Source organism: Silurus aristotelis (genome assembly GCF_946808225.1).
Source record: "Silurus aristotelis genome assembly, chromosome: 6".
NCBI classification, from domain to species: Eukaryota; Metazoa; Chordata; class Actinopteri; order Siluriformes; family Siluridae; genus Silurus; species Silurus aristotelis.
This window is the reverse complement of record NC_139579.1, coordinates 26094737-26113428: the sequence shown is the minus strand read 5'-3', so window position 1 is coordinate 26113428 and position 18692 is coordinate 26094737. Positions and strand designations below refer to the sequence as shown.

At 39.0% G+C, this 18692-nt stretch overlaps 1 protein-coding gene across 4 annotated transcripts in view; it reads right to left on the bottom strand.

Moving 5' to 3' along the window:
* The window catches only part of daam2 (dishevelled associated activator of morphogenesis 2), a 108956-nt gene that overhangs the window by 47973 nt on the left and 42291 nt on the right, over positions 1 to 18692 (bottom strand). For all 4 annotated transcript variants that reach the window (XR_014534089.1, XM_083544571.1, XM_083544569.1 and 1 more), the window contains exon 3: positions 8528 to 8617. Coding sequence is in view for 3 of the 4 variants with exons in the window: in XM_083544571.1 (XP_083400697.1) it covers positions 8528 to 8617 (90 nt within the window). In the remaining variant the exon portion in view is untranslated. The remainder of the gene's footprint in view (positions 1 to 8527; positions 8618 to 18692) is intronic.

Sequence of the window (18692 nt, the reverse complement as noted above, 5' to 3'; positions counted from 1 at the left end):
AATGTGACCCCTGAGCATGTACACTCACTAAAGCATTTTACTGCCTTTCTGCTTTCTGTAGTTTCGTTTTTGACTCACGTAGACGTTCCTGAGATTGGGCTTCGGCGTGTTTGTGGAGATTCGGGAACATGCTGGCTGAGCTCAGTGACTCTCTCAGCAGAGCAGCTGTGCAAATGTGAACGTGACAACGCAGCTGCCAAAACGCTAAATACTGCAGGTACCAAAAAGAACATGTCCTTTCAAGAAGCACAAGTACATCACTACTGATAGGAAAATAAACTATGGAGTTTTTTGAAAAGTCAGCTATGAAGGTTTATGAACCTGGCATGTTGGCTTTCTGATTTGCAAATATAGTAGGTCAGTGGTTAGGGATGGACTTCTGATCAGCAGGTTGTGGTTACAGGGCCCAGCAACAAGAAACATATACACATATACACACACACAGAAAAATGTGTGTGTGTATGTAATAATAATAATAATAATTATTATGCAAAATAGCAGGGTGTTCAAATACTTATTTTCCTCACTGTATATATGTGTGTGTGTGTGTGTGTGTATATATGTATGTATATATATATATATATATATATATATATATATATATATATGTATATATGTATGTATGTATGTATATATGTGTGTGTGTGTGTGTGTGTGTATATACAGTACAGACCAAAAGTTTGGACACACCTTCTCATTCATAAATTTTCTTTATTTTCATGACTATGAAAATTGTAGAGTCACACTGAAGGCATCAAGGACTATTTGACCAAGAAGGAGAGTGATGGGGTGCTGCGCCAGATGACCTGGCCTCCACAGTCACCGGACCTGAACCCAATGACCTGAAAGATGGTTTAGGGGTGAGCTGGACCGCAGAGTGAAGGCAAAAGGGCCAACAAGTGCCAAGCATATCTCGGGGAACTCCTTCAAGACTGTTGGAAGACCATTTCAGGTGACTACCACTTGAAGCTCATCAAAAGAATGCCAAGAGTGTGCAAAGCAGTAATCAAAGCAAAAGGTGGCTACTTTGAAGAACCTAGAATATGACATTTTTCAGTTGTTTCACACTTTTTTGTTATGTATATAATTCCATATATAATTCCACATGTGTTAATTCATAGTTTTGATGCCTTCAGTGTGAATCTACAATTTTCATAGTCATGAAAATAAAGAAAACTCTTTGAATGAGAAGGTGTGTCCAAACCTTTGGTCTGTACTGTATATATACACACACACACACACACACACACACACACACACACACACACACACACACACACACACACACACACACACACACACATATATATATATATACACACACACACACACATATATATATACACATACACACACAAATACATTATATATACACAGTGAGGAAAATAAGTATTTGAACACCCTGCTATTTTGCAAGTTCTCCCACTTAGAAATCATGGAGGGGTCTGAAATTGTCATCGTAGGTGCATGTCCACTGTGAGAGAATCCAGAAATCACAATAAAATCACAGAAAATCCAGAAATCACAATATTTGATTTTTAAACTATTTATTTGTATGATACAGCTGCAAATAAGTATTTGAACACCTGTCTATCAGCTAGAATTCTGACCCTCAAAGACCTGTTAGTCTGCCTTTAAAATGTCCACCTCCACTACATTTATTATCCTAAATTAGATGCACCTGTTTGAGGTCGTTAGCTGCATAAAGACACCTGTCCACCCCATACAATCAGTAAGAATCCAACTACTAACATGGCCAAGACCAAAGAGCTGTCCAAAGACACTAGAGACAGAATTGTACACCTCCACAAGGCTGGAAAGGGCTACGGGGAAATTGCCAAGCAGCTTGGTGAAAAAAGGTCCACTGTTGGAGCAATCATTAGAAAATGGAAGAAGCTAAACATGACTGTCAATCTCCCTCGGACTGGGGCTCCATGCAAGATCTCAACTCGTGGGGTCTCAATGATCCTAAGGAAGGTGAGAAATCAGCCCAGAACTACACGGGAAGAGCTGGTCAATGACCTGAAAAGAGCTGGGACCACCGTTTCCAAGGTTACTGTTGGTAATACACTAAGACGTCATGGTTTGAAATCATGCATGGTACGGAAGGTTCCCCTGCTTAAACCAGCACATGTCCAGGCACGTCTTAAGTTTGCCAATGACCATTTGGATGATCCAGAGGAGTCATGGGAGAAAGTCATGTGGTCAGATGAGACCAAAATAGAACTTTTGGGTCATAATTCCACTAAACGTGTTTGGAGGAAGAAGAATGATGAGTACAATCCCAAGAACACCATCCCTACTGTGAAGCATGGTTTGGGGGTGTTTTTCTGCACATGGGACAGGGCGACTGCACTGTATTAAGGAGAGGATGACCGGGGCCATGTATTGCGAGATTTTGGGGAACAACCTCCTTTCCTCAGTTAGAGCATTGAAGATGGGTTGAGGCTGGGTCTTCCAACATGACAATGACCCGAAGCACACAGCCAGGATAACCAAGGAGTGGCTCTGTAAGAAGCATATTAAGGTTCTGGCGTGGCCTAGCCAGTCTCCAGACCTAAACCCAATAGAGAATCTTTGGAGGGAGCTCAAACTCCATGTTTCTCAGCAACAGTCCAGAAACCTGACTGATCTAGAGAAGATCTGTATGGAGTAGTGGGCCAAAATCCCTCCTGCAGTGTGTGCAAACCTGGTGAAAAACTACAGGAAACGTTTGACCTCTGTAATTGCAAACAAAGGCTACTGTACCAAATATTAACATTGACTTTCTCAGGTGTTCAAATACTTATTTGCAGCTGTATCATACAAATAAATATTAAAAAAATCATACATTGTGATTTCTGGATTTTTATTTTTTAGATTATGTCTCTCACAGTGGACATGCACCTACGATGACAATTTCAGACCCCTCCATGATTTCTAAGTGGGAGAACTTGCAAAATAGCAGGGTGTTCAAATACTTATTTTCCCTCACTGTGTGTGTATATATATATATATATATATAAATAATACGTTAACAAATTATTTTTATCAATGTGTGATTAATGCAGCGCACATCTGACAATTTAGCATAGCAAAAGGTCAGTTTGGGTTCTTGATGTTTTAATTAAATAAAATTTTTACGCTGATAAAAAAGTTTAAAGACAAGAGCTAAAATTGGGTTTTAGTTGTGTTTTTAAAATTACGTAAATCATCAAGACACCACACAGAACTTTTCCTGTTTCCACACGGTTGGTTAATGAGGTGATACCGGGGAAACTGTACCTCTTCTAACTTTCATACGGATTACATAATCGGATGATAATTCAATGTAAATCGGTTAATTTAAGAGTATTCACTTAAATTTAGGTTGTTTAATTTATCTGTCTGTGAAGAGAGATGACAGAGAGAGAGAGAGAGAGAGAGAGAGAGAGACAGCAGATAGCACCCACTGTATTTCCTTATTTTACAAAAGCATAGCATTTTGTTGTTATTAAGAGTATATACAAATAAAAGTAGATTCTTTACAGATTCAATTGATGTATTGCTCTTATCTGTACTATCAAGTTAATTTTGGCTTTATGAGGGAAAAAAAATATATATAAATAAAAAAATATGCCACAAAACGTGCCGGCGTATTTGTCGACTCCAGAGGCTTAATAGTGTACATCATGGCGGATTTTGGTGCTGAGACTTGGGGCATCAGTAAAGTGGAGTTTTGTTATTGAGTATCTCAATAATAATAATCATAATTTTTTTTACTTACTGTACATGGGTTGTGTGCATCATTTTGTCTATATGTCATTTTGTCTATATGTATAGTTACTCTTGCTATGTGCATGATAACCATAAAAAAAAATTGGTTATTATCACGATTAAATAAATAATATGCTTTAAAATGTCTGTTATTAAATATTTCAAACTCTTCTGCTGAACCAGAGAAGCATGTAATTAAGCAGTAATTAACTCCATGCATAAGATTCATTAGCCTCATCATTTCCTTTAGAGAAGGAAAACACAATTTCACATTTTTAAAATTATGATTAATGATATTTCCACGTGACTAATGCTCAGTAAAAGTGCATCTACGCAGCTGAGACTGGCGTCATTGGGGGGGGAGGAGGTTTGGGGGGGGGGGTGCTTATGGCTTTAACACAGAATGCTAATAATCAGAACTGAAGACATTTGGGAAACATGTTACTGATTATTCCTCCGGATTGATGACTTTGGATAAGAATACAAAGAGACAGGATACAGCCAAACATTTCCTTTAGCAGATTCCAACATGGTATTTAGTGTGTGTCCAACCTGGATTGTGGTACACCAGACTGTATAAGTAGGTATAAATGTAAGCACTTAAGCTGCACAGTTGTTTATCATTGTGGGCTTGCTCTTATACAGTACGCTTCCACTAGAGTAGAGACCTGCATGTTCAGTCACGCTTCTGCCCCAAGGTTCAGTCACGCTTCTGCCCGATCCTGCAAACCAGAGGTACACTTTATGGACAAAGGTTTGTGGAAACATGACCATGAAGAATAAGTTCTCACTCTATTGACAAAAGCTTACAATAATGTGGAAAAAATACACGAGCTACAGTGTTCTAAAAATGGAAACGTTTCATGGCATCGTAATCTGAACTCAAGATTTGTAAAGAACTGGTTCTGTTTCCCAAATTATATCTAAATACAAAAGCTAGATCAGCTTTTCTTCACCAACCTTTTTGAAACTGAGAGCTACTTCTTGGGTACCGATTAATATGAAGGGCTACCAGTTTGATACACACAGTTTTCAGTTTGATCTGAAATAACAAATTTGCTCAATTGACCTTTTATTATATGTTGTTATTAATAATTAATGACATTCATCTATGTGAAGACACTGATCATGTTAATGATTTCTCACAATAATTATCAACAATGATTCAACAAAGTAGGAAACAGCTATTTTTAGAAAAGGCCCACGGGCCCTTGCGGGCTACCTGGTGTCCGCGGGCACCACGTTGGTGACCCATGGTCTAGTGTTTAAACCATGGCAGCCCTGACCAGGCAGTTACAAAGGATGAAGGAATAAATGCTAATATTATAATAACGTGATAAACTTTGTCCCACAAACTTCACACATACGTCCAATAAAAGTAAAAACCCCAGTGGCATCTTTACTTTCAAAATTCTTCGTATTAATTCCAGCTTCTCTGTCCTTTTTTTTTGGCTTACTAGCTGAGAAGCAACATGTTTTCGAAGCTCAACAGTATGATATAACCATAAATTCCTTTGCATATCCCACAGGCTAGAAAGACGCTGGTTATTTCCTTTCAGGAACAGCCTTGCAGAATCTTCTTGCTTAAATCATATTAGCACACATTTTTTTGTCTTTTTCAGTGCCAGAGCAGTAATCGGCCATGTTTTTGAAGTCAGACAACCATCTTGCTAGGATCCGACATCTCAGCAGGCTATACTGTGCTTCATCCTCCAATTCCACTTCAGAGATCTGATTTCAGCTGCAGGAATCCAGCACAACGAAATGCTTTATCCAGGTCTGTATGCTTCCTTGTTCCTTGTTCATAAAGTTGCCGTTTCACCAAACTGCCATGCACCATTTTCTAATCCATTAAAAGAGGTGATTATTTTAATGCTACATGTCAGTAGAACTTTGGTGTAAACTGTGACATTCCTAACGAAAGCTCAAGCCTCTCTTACCCTGTTTATCTCATTTTATCAAAACAACACAATACTTCTGCAGGATCCAAGCCAAGACAAGGATAATTTATAATCAGGGGGAAAACACTTCTATAGGAAAGGCCACTTTTTTAAAATGAAATGTTTTCCATTCATTTTCTGCTTTCTTTTCAATCTTGAGCTGACTGAATAAGAAAAAACATATGCTTTCAAGAAAAAAAAAAACAACATCTTTCATTTTACTTTTACATCTTATAATGACACCCTAATACCCAAATGTCCAATTCAAATAAACTGCGAGTTCAAGACCTGCAAGCAAACACAAAGAGTGACTTGTGTGCCTCTGCTCACTTCAATCAAGGCAATCAAGTCATTCAGAATGCATTACCGCAACCCGAAAAAGTGCACGAACCGTTTACAACAAGGTCTCGACCACAAGCACGCAAACATGCGCATGCAGCCAGTGCTGTTACACAACCGTCTGTCTGACAGCCAAAATATTCTCGTTGGAGCTGGAATGCGTACGAGGGTGTTTATTAAGGCTTTTATGGCTACTCTGTTATGGAGTTGTTATAGTGTCAGAGTGTGTCCTCTAACTATAATACTTTCTGTGCCACTACAGAATAATCTACCATAGAAAACATGGATTATAGTCTGGACTTGATTATATGGTTTCTATGGATAAGTGACCATAGCAAAGTCAAAAATGGAACTTTTGGAAGGTTGGCAACATTTTCACAAACTGACAGCTAAAAAAAAATGTGTCTGGTAACATAAGCACCAAATGAGCTTTTGGCATTTTACTGTCTATCTTGCTCTATATATGCTGTACTGCTAAATGCTTGATTCTATAGTAATAATAATAATAATAATAATAATAATAATAATAATAATAATAATAATAATAATAATAATAATAATAATAATCATAATAATCAGCACACCACAGACAACGGTCCTGACTACAGAGGGCATTTTAACAAACTTATCATTTTAATACCAACTAACACATGGCCTATATAATGTCTGGTCCTCATAAAGGAATTATAAAAAAAAACATCATTTTTGAGAAATGGACTGTGAGGACACATTTTAAAAAGAGTCTCCAGTGTCCAGTATTTTGGCCAATCCTGACATAAAGGTGTGATTTTAGTTTTGTATCCATGTACAAAAGTACCTCTACAATAAGTACCTCTAAGTGGTCTTCACAACGATGAGGAAAAAAAATGCTGCTGTAATAAATAGAAGCAGAGGAACTTGTTTTATGAATTTTCCACAGCATTACGTGAACATTTGGGTCGTAGCAGTAACTCCGCTTGTAGTGTTCCTAATATTTACATTTATAGCATTATGCAATAATCTTTGTGGCAGTGGCAGCATGATGGTGATGGGAATTAAGTTGGGAAATGGCCTTCTGATCAAAAGTCCAGCATCTTGACCACTGAGCTACAACTTATACAAAAACAGTTATGTGGCTCTGGTTGTCCTGGGATTAAAACTTATAACCTGCAGGTTTCATTTACATCTTTTACAACATTTGACAGATGAAATTGTGTATTTTTTCTCTTTATTTGTATCTTACAGGGTTAAAATATTGGCTGAGTTTAAAGTTCCATTATAAAACTAGTCATCTGATGGCTGTAAATTAAAATCCCAAAACTACCTCTACCAGGTTATAAAAACATTAGCCTTAACCTTCAACTTCAATTTCAAATATCAATCAAAAGCATCAATCAATTTGCATCAGAACAACTTTACATTTAGCGGTCAAACAGAACAGTCTGACATCTGGAATGGCGTCCGAGTGAAACTCCGAAATGGCGTAATAGGGATATTCCTGTCACTACGCATGACTTTGTAGCATGAAACAAGGGCTTCGAATTTTGTTCTTTCTTCTTAACCACTTTCCAGTAAGTGTTTTCTTTGGTCACAGAGTCTAATGCTTTGAATACATCGATCTGCATGTATATCTGGCATGTGAGGGATTCACGCAAGTCCTGCTTACTGCTGTGGCCAACATGAATAAGCTTTTTGTTTTCTTTCAGAATGTTTTTTTCCAAGCAAACCCTCGCCTGGTTCTGGTTCCTTTTCCCCCTCCTTCTTTCGAACATTCTGCATTGAAGGGAGACCTGTCAGACTCTTTTTTTTTTTTTTTTTTTTGCTGTCAGAGAGAGAGAACATTGGCTGCAGATGACTTGGTTCCAGCAGGCATGGCGTTTCTGCTCCAAACCACACACAAAACTGTGGACCAACCCAACCCCGCCCTGCCTCCAATCCCGACACAGCCACCCTGACCAGAGGCTGTAACGGGCTGCAGGAAGGTCAGCGTTGCATATCAGTCTGTGTGCTGTAGGTTTTACAGCGATGAAAAGAGGGTCAAGGTCTAAAATCAGCAGGACACCAAGCCAGAACTGCAAAAAGTTGGTCTCTGTTTACTCTGCCAAAGGAATCGCAATTACCAATACATGAGCCAGAGGACAGCCATGTGCAATTGTTTAATGTGAGATCCGGTAAGGCTTTCATTTGGCCACCACAGTGCGCTCACTGTAATCAGAGAGAGAGGGAGAGAGTAATATCCTGAAAGTGGCCAACCACAAACTAAAGCGTCGCCCCTGTTCGGCAGAGGAAGGGAGCAGATAAGTGTGATGAGTATGGCGAACATCTTAGCGTGCGGTTTAGAGCAAGCAACTTTTACGCATTTCCATTTCAAAGCGTTAAACGTTTTACAGATCTTTGTCTGAAAGCGGGTTAGCATCCTGCTTTTTTGCATGCCATCATCCCTAAATCTTTGTCTAATATTCAGTAAAGAGGTCTCATTGGAACTTGCGTAGCATTTTTTTTTAACCGTTTGAGCCCAGGAGACAAGCACTAACCTTCTTCTTGCTGCAGTAGATCTGCCATTTCTTCTCAGCAGGCAAGGCAAACATGGCTTCTCTGTTCTTGTCAGTGAGATCCAGTTCATCCTGCCAGGGGGAAAAAGAGGTGATTGTGATTGGGCTACTAATGAAACACTCAGTGTAGAAACTCTGAATATCATAGAGAAAGTTAGGGAATATTAGACCTCAAGCACAGATTAAATTATAATAGTAGCTCTGTATAAATACAGAAAGAAAAACAAACATTGACAAATATCTGGGCATTGAATATTGGAATATTCATCATATGCACAATAATTCCGAATTGACTTGGTGCATGAAATCAGGGCACTGCAAGTAAAACGTGAGTAATGTAATATACATCACACACAAACACATTTATATATCGTAACAAGTGTAATGAAATGCCACTGTGTCTGTATATATGTTCTCTTTGTGTAATTGCTCCAATTCTGCACACATATATTTAAATATATAGCTGCAGATTTGAACAAAATTTGTGCGAGCTATCAAAGAGGGGGAAGAGACATACCAGCATTGCCAGCATGTCAAAATCAATGCTGTAAATGCATCACACAATTTTTCCAAACACAGGCGTTCTGTTTTGAAGCTAGCACCTGCATGAAAGAAAAGAAAAGGCTTCCCCTAAAAGATCCCCTGATCCACACCTTTAGTTCCTTTTGGCAAAAAAAACACAGTAGTGTGTCTCCTATTCAAATTATGAAAATCTATTATTGTGAGAATGCTGTATCTATTCGATTAGATTACCAGATTAATGCATCTGGTTATAGCAACACAAAAATAATAAACCTCAAAATGAGAGATCACATTGTTTCCTGTGTTTCCTTAAATGTATGTAAATCAAAGCCTCCTCACAATCCACAAACCCAGCTGGATAACATGATCCCCTATTTGGTGCCCAATTCAGTGGAACTCACATTAAACTAAACTAATATTGATTCACCTGATTTGAATGAATAATAATATACATCAGATCTCTCCACAATTCATATTTTCATATTTAAGCCACACCATAGCATAGATTTGATTACACGGTTCAGAGTTTCAGGTACATCCAAAATGCTAAATGTGCTCAAAAAGACAATATGGATTGAACCTTGGGATTTCTGCAATCGAAGATAGAAAAGAGAAGGTTTGCCTTTGTATTTTTTGTGATTTTCTCCTGTAAAGGAGGAACAGGAAAGATGATTCACAAACTATTCAGAGAGTATCAAGATGGAAGGAAGTCATATGAGGCCCTAAGGGAACCAACAGGAAATTGTAGAGGCCAATAGCAATCAGCTAGCCAGGGAGAGAGAGAGAAAAAGAGAGGTTTATTCAACATGTGAATGAAAGCAGTATTTCTTCTACTGTGGTAAATGAGAGTCATACCCTCATCAATAACAAGGCCGAGAACTAAACTGACACAGTACCTTGTCCAAACCCACTGCCTAACGGACATATTTCGACCCCATTATGGATCAGTGACTTTGGTTTGGCTCAGGTTCTTTAGTCATCACATCCTCTGTCACTCGTTCTACTGCTCCGGCTGCTGAATCATGGTACGTGTATCAAAGCTTGGGGTTTACTGAGGACATGGGTAAGGCAAGGCATTCAGGAAATTCTTTCCCACCCAGAACGTTCAACTTGAAGGGAAGAGGGTGAGCTTGATTCTACTGACCTCCACCCTGCACCCTCCACCCAATGAGTAAGGACTATTAGAGTACATATTGTACGTCTGTAAACTTATAAAGTAGCCTTGACTCACATTTTCCAGTTGCTTACATATTTACCATAAATGAATGATCAAGATTTCTGATCAGTCTGAAGTTTGCCTGGTTTCAAATAATTATTTGTTGATTAGCATTTTAATATATAGTAGAATAACTTATTTGCATATCCCAGTGATTTTAGGAGCTGGGGTCAGAGTGCAGGGTCAGCCACAATCCAGCACCCCTGGAGTACTGAGGGTTAAGGGCCTGGCACAGGGGCCCAAAGAGTGGAAGCTTGGCGATACATGGGCTTGAACCCCAAACCATCCGATCAGTAACCCAGAGTCTTAACCAGTGATTTACCACTTTCCACAGTACTACATATACCACTTTCCACGTTCCTCCAAATTACAAATTACGTATTACAAATTTAAACGAAATCTTTAAAATCTTTAACTGTCACATGTGATGTTATTAATGTTTTACTTTAAATTACAATGCATAACATACAATTTGATCTAAATGCTAGTTTTGTTTATAACACAAAAGCCCAAGTACAGCTTTATTAAAAACGGTCTTATCTAGATCAATATTTCAGGATAAATACAGTGTGTACCAAAAAAGTAAATGTGTGTGTGTGTGTGTGTGTGTGTGTGTGTGATGGCCCGCAATGTGACATAATTAAAACTGCCCTACATATTGACCGACAGATCAAGAAAGAAGAGACAAAAGATAGTGACAACTAATTTACCGGTTCAATTCATTTTTATTTGTAGAGCGCTTTTAACAATAGACAGTGTTTCGAAGCAGTTTTACAGAGATAATGCGGTTATAAAGTTGTATAAAAGAATGTATAAGTGTAGTGCCTATAAGTTTGTTCATTGTAATTGTAATGAGCGAGCCAGTGGTGACTGTATCAAGAAAAATCTCCCTGAGATGGCACAAAGACTCATATACTCAATTCATATACGGTGAGGAAAATAAGTATTTGAACACCCTGCTATTTTGCAAGTTCTCCCACTTAGAAATCATGGAGGGGTCTGAAATTGTCATTGTAGGTGCATGTCCACTGTGAGAGACATAATCTAAAAAAAAAATCCGGAAATCACAATGTATGATTTTGTAACTATTTATTTGTATGATACAGCTGCAAATAAGTATTTGAACACCTGAGAAAGTCAATGTTAATATTTGGAACAGTAGCCTTTGTTTGCAATTACAGAGGTCAAACGTTTCCTGTAGTTTTTCACCAGGTTTGCACACACTGCAGGAGGGATTTTGGCCCACTCCTCCACACAGATCTTCTCTAGATCAGTCAGGTTTCTGGCCTGTCGCTGAGAAACACGGAGTTTGTTTTCAAAGATTCTCTATTGGGTTTAGGTCTGGAGACTGGCTAGGCCATGCCAGATCCTTGATATGCTTCTTACAGAGTCACTCCTTGGTTATCCTGGCTGTGTGCTTCGGGTCATTGTCATGTTGGAAGACCCAGCCTCGACCCATCTTCAATGCTCTAACTGAGGGAAGGAGATTGTTCCCCAAAATCTTGCAATACATGGCCCCGGTCATCCTCTCCTTAATACAGTGCAGTCACCCTGTCCCATGTGCAGAAAAACACCCCCAAAGCATGATGCTACCACCCCCATGCTTCACAGTAGGGATGGTGTTCTTGGGATGGTACTCATCATTCTTCTTCCTCCAAACACGTTTAGTGGAATTATGACCCAAAAGTTCTATTTTGGTCTCATCTGACCACATGACTTTCTCCCATGACTCCTCTGGATCATCCAAATAGTCATTGGCAAACTTAAGATGTGCCTGGAGATGTGCTGGTTTAAGCAGGGGAACCTTCGGTGCCATGCATGATTTCAAACCATGACGTCTTAGTGTATTACCAAAAGTAACCTTGGAAACGGTGGTCCCAGCTCTTTTCAGGTCATTGACCAGCTCCTCCCGTGTAGTTCTGGGCTGATTTCTCACCTTCCTTAGGATCATTGAGACCCCACGAGGTGAGATCTTGCATGGAGCCCCAGTCTGAGGGAGATTGACAGCCATGTTTAGCTTCTTCCATTTTCTAATGATTGCTCCAACAGTGGACCTTTTTTCACCAAGCTGCTTGGCAATTTCCCTGTAGCCCTTTCCAGCCTTGTGGAGGTGTACAATTTTGTCTTTAGTGTCTTTGGACAGCTCTTTGGTCTTGGCCATGTTAGTAGTTGGATTCTTACTGATTGTATGGGGTGGACAGGTGTCTTTATGCATCTAACGACCTCAAACAGGTGCATCTAATTTAGGATAATAAATGTAGTGGAGGTGGACATTTTAAAGGCAGACTAACAGGTCTTTGAGGGTCAGAATTCTAGCTGATAGACAGGTGTTCAAATACTTATTTGCAGCTGTATCATACAAATAAATAGTTTAAAAATCATACGTTGTGATTTCTGGATTTTTTTTTTTTTTTTTAGATTATGTCTCTCACAGTGGACCTGCACCCACTATGACAATTTCAGACCCCTCTATTATTTTTAAGTGGGAGAACTTGCAAAATAGCAGGGTGTTCAAATACTTATTTTCCTCAGTGTACATATACATCCAGGTCTATACTGTAGCACCACCCATATTTTAACAGTCAACATGCTGTTTTGCACATTTACTCAATTTCTGGTGTTGCACACATTTCAAACTGCTATTAATAGCTGCTATACAGAAGTATACAGTGTATGTTTACAAGTACACTCATTGTTTACAGTTCCCTTAATTTTTACATTATACGGTATATAAGTTTTTCACTAATTAGTGATCCAGTGGCGACTGTGGCAAAGAAAAAACCTTGAGAGAAACCAGACTCACCCTGGTTGCACAGAATGCCAATACATTACAGTTCCATTATTGTTAGGGTGACATTTTGTGTCTTCAGTACCACTCATCACTTCATTACCATAAACTGTTTACATGCCGTTTTTGCACATGTTTTCTGGATTGCTGCTATTTGCTCTTTTGCACAGCATTTTGTTTACATTTTAGCTACTGTTCACTTTGTCTCTTTACAACAGGTTTATTGGCGGAGCTATTTTGTGTTTTGTGTATTGTCTTTGCACTGTCCTGTGTTGTCTTTGCACTGTCCTGTGTTGTCTTTGCACTGTCCTGTGTTGTCTTTGCACTGTCCTGTGTAGTCTTTGCACTGTTTGCACTTTATGTGGCGAGGACTCTTACTAGTCCTTAGCCGTGTGTTTTATGTTCTTGTATGTAGCATCAGGGTTCTGGAGGAATGTTGTTTCATGTCACTGTGTACTGCATCAGCTATATATGGTAGAAATGACAATAAAAGCTTCTTGACTTGACTTGTGAAACTTTCAATGATAAGTGCTTAAAATGTAAACCATGGTCCCAAGCCATTGAAGTAAACCGTTGATATTAATTACAGTTCGCATACGTCCTCTGTGCACCAGCTGTGCTGATGCTACCCAAACAATATCAACAATATCCACTTCCTACATGCTCCAACACAAACTCCTTCTGCTCTCTCATTCTCACATGCTATAGCGTGATATACTCGGCACTATTCAACAGTTATTTTAGCGTTGTCGGGTTTCTCTCCATCTGCGCTATTTAATGAGGTGTTCAAAACTCCAAGTTCTACTTTTATCTTCACGAGTTGTTTTTATCCTGTTTTTTCCCCCAGATAAGATTTCTCAAAAGACAGAGCCAGGGTTGGTTTTTTTTTGGGGCAAGATGAGCTATAAACACATGGCTGCCACATGTCCTCTCATCTATTCCTGTTGAGCTCTTTAACATTCACATTTAACCGTCACACACTTCAATCAAAGCTCCCAGTCCACTGAACTTGAATAACCCTGATCCACAGCTGGCATATTCAACATCATACTGAAGCATACAGGCACCCTGAGCATACACTGTATATGTATGTTCATACATGTTTGTTCCATGTCCTCGCCATGCTGCACGCACAGATTTAGCCTTTGCACACACACTCATTCACAGCAATAGCAAAGAAGCTGCATGACTAAAAAAAACAAAACAACAACAACACAAGGTTCACATGCAAGCGTGGATGTCCTACAGTTTGGAAGGAACCCACTTCAAAAAGATCCGGATGTACGCGATCCAGCTGCTTGATAAAAATATCACTGCTTTCAATCAATTCCCCAGATAAACATTTTATATTCTCACTACTCCTACATGCGCGAGACACTCTCCGGTTCAATATAAATAAGCTCCTATTTGTTTCACAAATCTGTGCAAAAATTCAACTCTAATGAATGTGGTCACTGCAGAGTTGCAGTACCCATGATGCATTAGAGCACAGCGTGTGCACTCTGCACTGCTTTAAAGCCTTTTTTTGACCAAATGGAGCCACTAGAGTTTGTGATGTGGTCTCTGCTTTAAGAGACGGAACCAGTCAGCGTGGGCTCATTAAAGCCAGACTTACTCTGTTTGGATTTTGGGTTTTAAAGCTGAAATAAGGGCATGGTAAGCTTGATGCTTGAGCCAAACAGAATGTCACAATTGGTAACGTTTGAATAGAGTGGATTTATCCGAGTGCTTATATACAGTGCTTTTTTGACTTGGGCTTTCACGCCAGCTGACTTTTTGGTGGACAATTTATTGTAGACAGGGTTTTCGTTGGACCATATTCTTTCCATTATCTAATAACAGACTCAATCATATTCCCCTAATGATGTCTTTTTTTCAATAACCAAATGTTGATTTATGCAAATCCTACACGTCTTTTTATTATACATGACTATTTATGCCTAATTAGGTTACTTCTGATGACCAAATGATTGCACCACAACTAATTAAAGGGTTTTATAGCTATACAAATTTCAGTACTACTGCAATCATTTCCCAATCCATCCATCTTCTTCTGAGTATCTGAGTTTGGGTTGAGGAGGCATCAGTCTAAGCAGAGATGTCCAGACATTCTTCAAAAACCTTTTCCGGTTCACCAGCTGGTTTTTCCAGTCCATACAAGAGATATTTTCTCTCCATCCACTCTTGGTCTTCTCTGGAGTCTTCTGCCAGATAGACTTGAATTGAAAACCTCTCCATAGAGGCAACCAAAAGCCTCAACAAGCTCCTGACAATGCAAAGAAGCAAAAACTGGAGCTAACAAAAAAAAAATGAGAGCATCTCTAAGGTTGGGAAAGTTTTTTTTTTTCTTTCTTTTAGGTTTTTTTATTTGTAAATAATTCTAACAAGCTTTATTGAACTCTGGTGATTTCATAAAACAGTATTGAAGTTTTATTTCTATTTCTATCACTACAAAATGTGCAAAAGCCTGATCAAAGTCAATACACTTGCAAGCCACTGTTAGCAAAAGGTACAAATATTTTTCTTTTAAATTGTAGTTCGACTTGCTGTATAAATTGTGCGGATTTTTTTGTTTTACCCTGGATTCTCCCGTTAGACAATGACAATTTAAACCCCATTTTCTTTGTCTCTCTCTAACTTTCTGTCGTATGAGACGTTCTTGCATGCACAGCTCATGAAATGGTCATGAAATTCACATCAACTGGTGCTGTTCTGATCTACAAAAAAGAGATGAATGATGTTCCTCCCACACAGAAAGCGCAATTAATTATACTTCTTTGGACTCTTGCTGACAGATGGCATTTGGATAATAATGATACATGCTTTCATAACCTAAAGATATGAAGAATCTTTAAGATCATTGCACCACTTGGGCGACTGGGAGATCTTTACAAAAGCATTATTAGAATTTTTAAGTCAATAAATAAACATTCGGAGTGAATAGTCAAATGCCTTGAAGGCATCACCCTGACCTCACAGTGGTTATGTTACTAGTGGCTTCCTGATTTATTTATAACACTTGCCAGGGAAATGATTCAAATTCAAAATCTATTCCCAAATGTATTTTATTTCATCCCACAATCTGACTACCCTTTGATTTGCGGAGGTGCCCTTTATGTGGATGTTATAATAGAAAAAAAGCATGCAATCTAAACCATACGGTGCCTTAATTCTGACAGTGCCACTTTTCCTAAAAAAAGATATATAATGTATAACAAATATACAAGATTCATGTTTTTTTTTTTCCTCCAACGCTTCAGATATCACATTGTATTTGTTCTTTTCATGCTGTGCACAAAGTATAGCTTTGCACGTGCCACAACAGAGCTATGCAGAAGTTAAATGTGGCTTTTTGCTGACAACAAAAACATTTTTCTTTTACATTCCCCAGCGTTTGCCCGTCTGCCATGTCTGCCTATGGCCAAGTCCAGATATTTACCATAATTAAACTGCGAGTCGTTTCATTTTGTCAAGAATGAGACTGCCGTGCTCGGTTTAAGCACTCCCATATGCCTAGCACACTCGATTTGATTCTTAGCAACGAGCACTTCTTTGCTGGTAGCTGAAAACACGGCATGTGGGGCTCCTGTCTAAACAGTTAAACCACTTTCATAATGTAACTTAAATGCGTATGGGCATTTTGTTTTCCTAAGGGAGCCAGAAACTGGAAGGCAGCACGAGCTGATGTTTGTGCACTTGCGTTCGAGACGTGAGCGACTTGAGAGTGTATAATTACAGAGAAGTCAGCCTTCAAGCCCTGTGTCGTGATTAAAAAGAGAATGTAAAAATGCTTTGACATGGATCGTCGAGCATCGTTCATGCATGTACCTTAGGTCAAAGTGCAACTCTTGGCTGGAAATCTCCCCCTAGAATCTTTAATATATGTGTGTTTGATTCTGCAATTCAAATGATTGTGATTTGAACAATGGACATTGTTTTAAAGCACCTTTACTGAGATAAAGTGGTGATAAAGTTGTAGAAAAGAATGTGTAAGTTCAGAGCCTGAAAGTTCCCTAATTCCCTAAGTATCCCTAATAAGCAAACCGGTGGTGACTTTAGCAATCTAGTCTTGCTAGATTGCACTAGGTTTCACATGATGCACTTTATATGGCCAGGACAATTTACTTTAATCCTTAGCTCTGTGTTGTGTTATGTAGCTCTATGGTTTTTTTTTTATGTAGCTCTATGTTTTATGTAGCTCAAGTGGCCTGGAGAAACATTGCTTCATTTCACTGTGTACTCCATCAGATATATATGGTTCAAATGACAATAAATGCTTCTTGACTCAAATTGATTGAAAAGGGGGAAGCCATCCTCTTCTGGTTGTCACCAAATGTCCAGTCATTTCAGTTCCATTATTGTTGAGATGTTGAGGTGCTTAAACTGTTCATGCAACCTAAACTGTTATACTGTTCATGCAAAATGTTCTTGTTGGCCAAAACCACAATTTTTATTTTACCATCACATGTGCGTCACCAACTGATTACAAGTAGCATGTACAAGTGCATGTCTCCAATGCAAAAAATGTACATAGTATTAACTACAGTGAGGAAAATAAGTATTTGAACACCCTGCTATTTTGCAAGTTCTCCCACTTAGAAATCATGGAGGGGTCTGAAATTGTCATCGTAGGTGCATGTCCACTTTGAGAGACATAATCTAAAAAAAAAAATCCAGAAATCACAATATATGATTTTTAAACTATTTATTTGTATGATACAGCTGCAAATAAGTATTTGAACACCTGTCTTTCAGTTAGAATTCTGACCCTCAAAGACCTGTTAGTCTGCCTTTAAAATGTCCACCTCCACTACATTTATTATCCTAAATTAGATGCACCTGTTTGAGGTTGTTAGCTGCATAAAGACACCTGTCCACACCATACGATCAGTAAGAATCCAACTACTAACATGGCCAAGACCAAAGAGCTGTCCAAAGACACTAGAGACAAAATTGTACACCTCCACAAGGCTGGAAAGGGCTACAGGGAAATTGCCAAGCAGCTTGGTGAACAAAGGTCCACTGTTGGAGCAATCATTAGAAAATGGAAGAAGCTAAACATGACTGTAAATCTCCCTCGGACTGGGGCTCCATGCAAGATCTCACCTCGTGGGGTCTCATTGATCCTAAGGAAGGTGAGAAATCAGCCCAGAACTACACAGGAGGAGCTGGTCAATGACCTGAAAAGAGCTGGGACCACCGTTTCCAAGGTTACTGTTGGTAATACACTAAGACGTCATGGTTTGAAATCATGCATGGCAAGGAAGGTTCCCCTGCTTTAACCAGCACATGTCCAGGCACGTCTTAAGTTTGCCAATGACCATTTGGATGATCCAGAGGAGTCATGGGAGAAAGTCATGTGGTCAGATGAGACCAAAATAGAACTTTTGGGTCATAATTCCACTAAACGTGTTTGGAGGAAGAAGAATGATGAGTACCATCCCAAGATCTCCAGACCTAAACCCAATAGAAAATCTTTGGAGGGAGCTCAAACTCCTTGTTTCTCTGCGACAGGCCAGAAACCTGACTGATCTAGAGAAGATCTGTATGGAGGAGTGGGCCAAAATCCCTCCTGCAGTGTGTGCAAACCTGGTGAAAAACTACAGGAAACGTTTGACCTC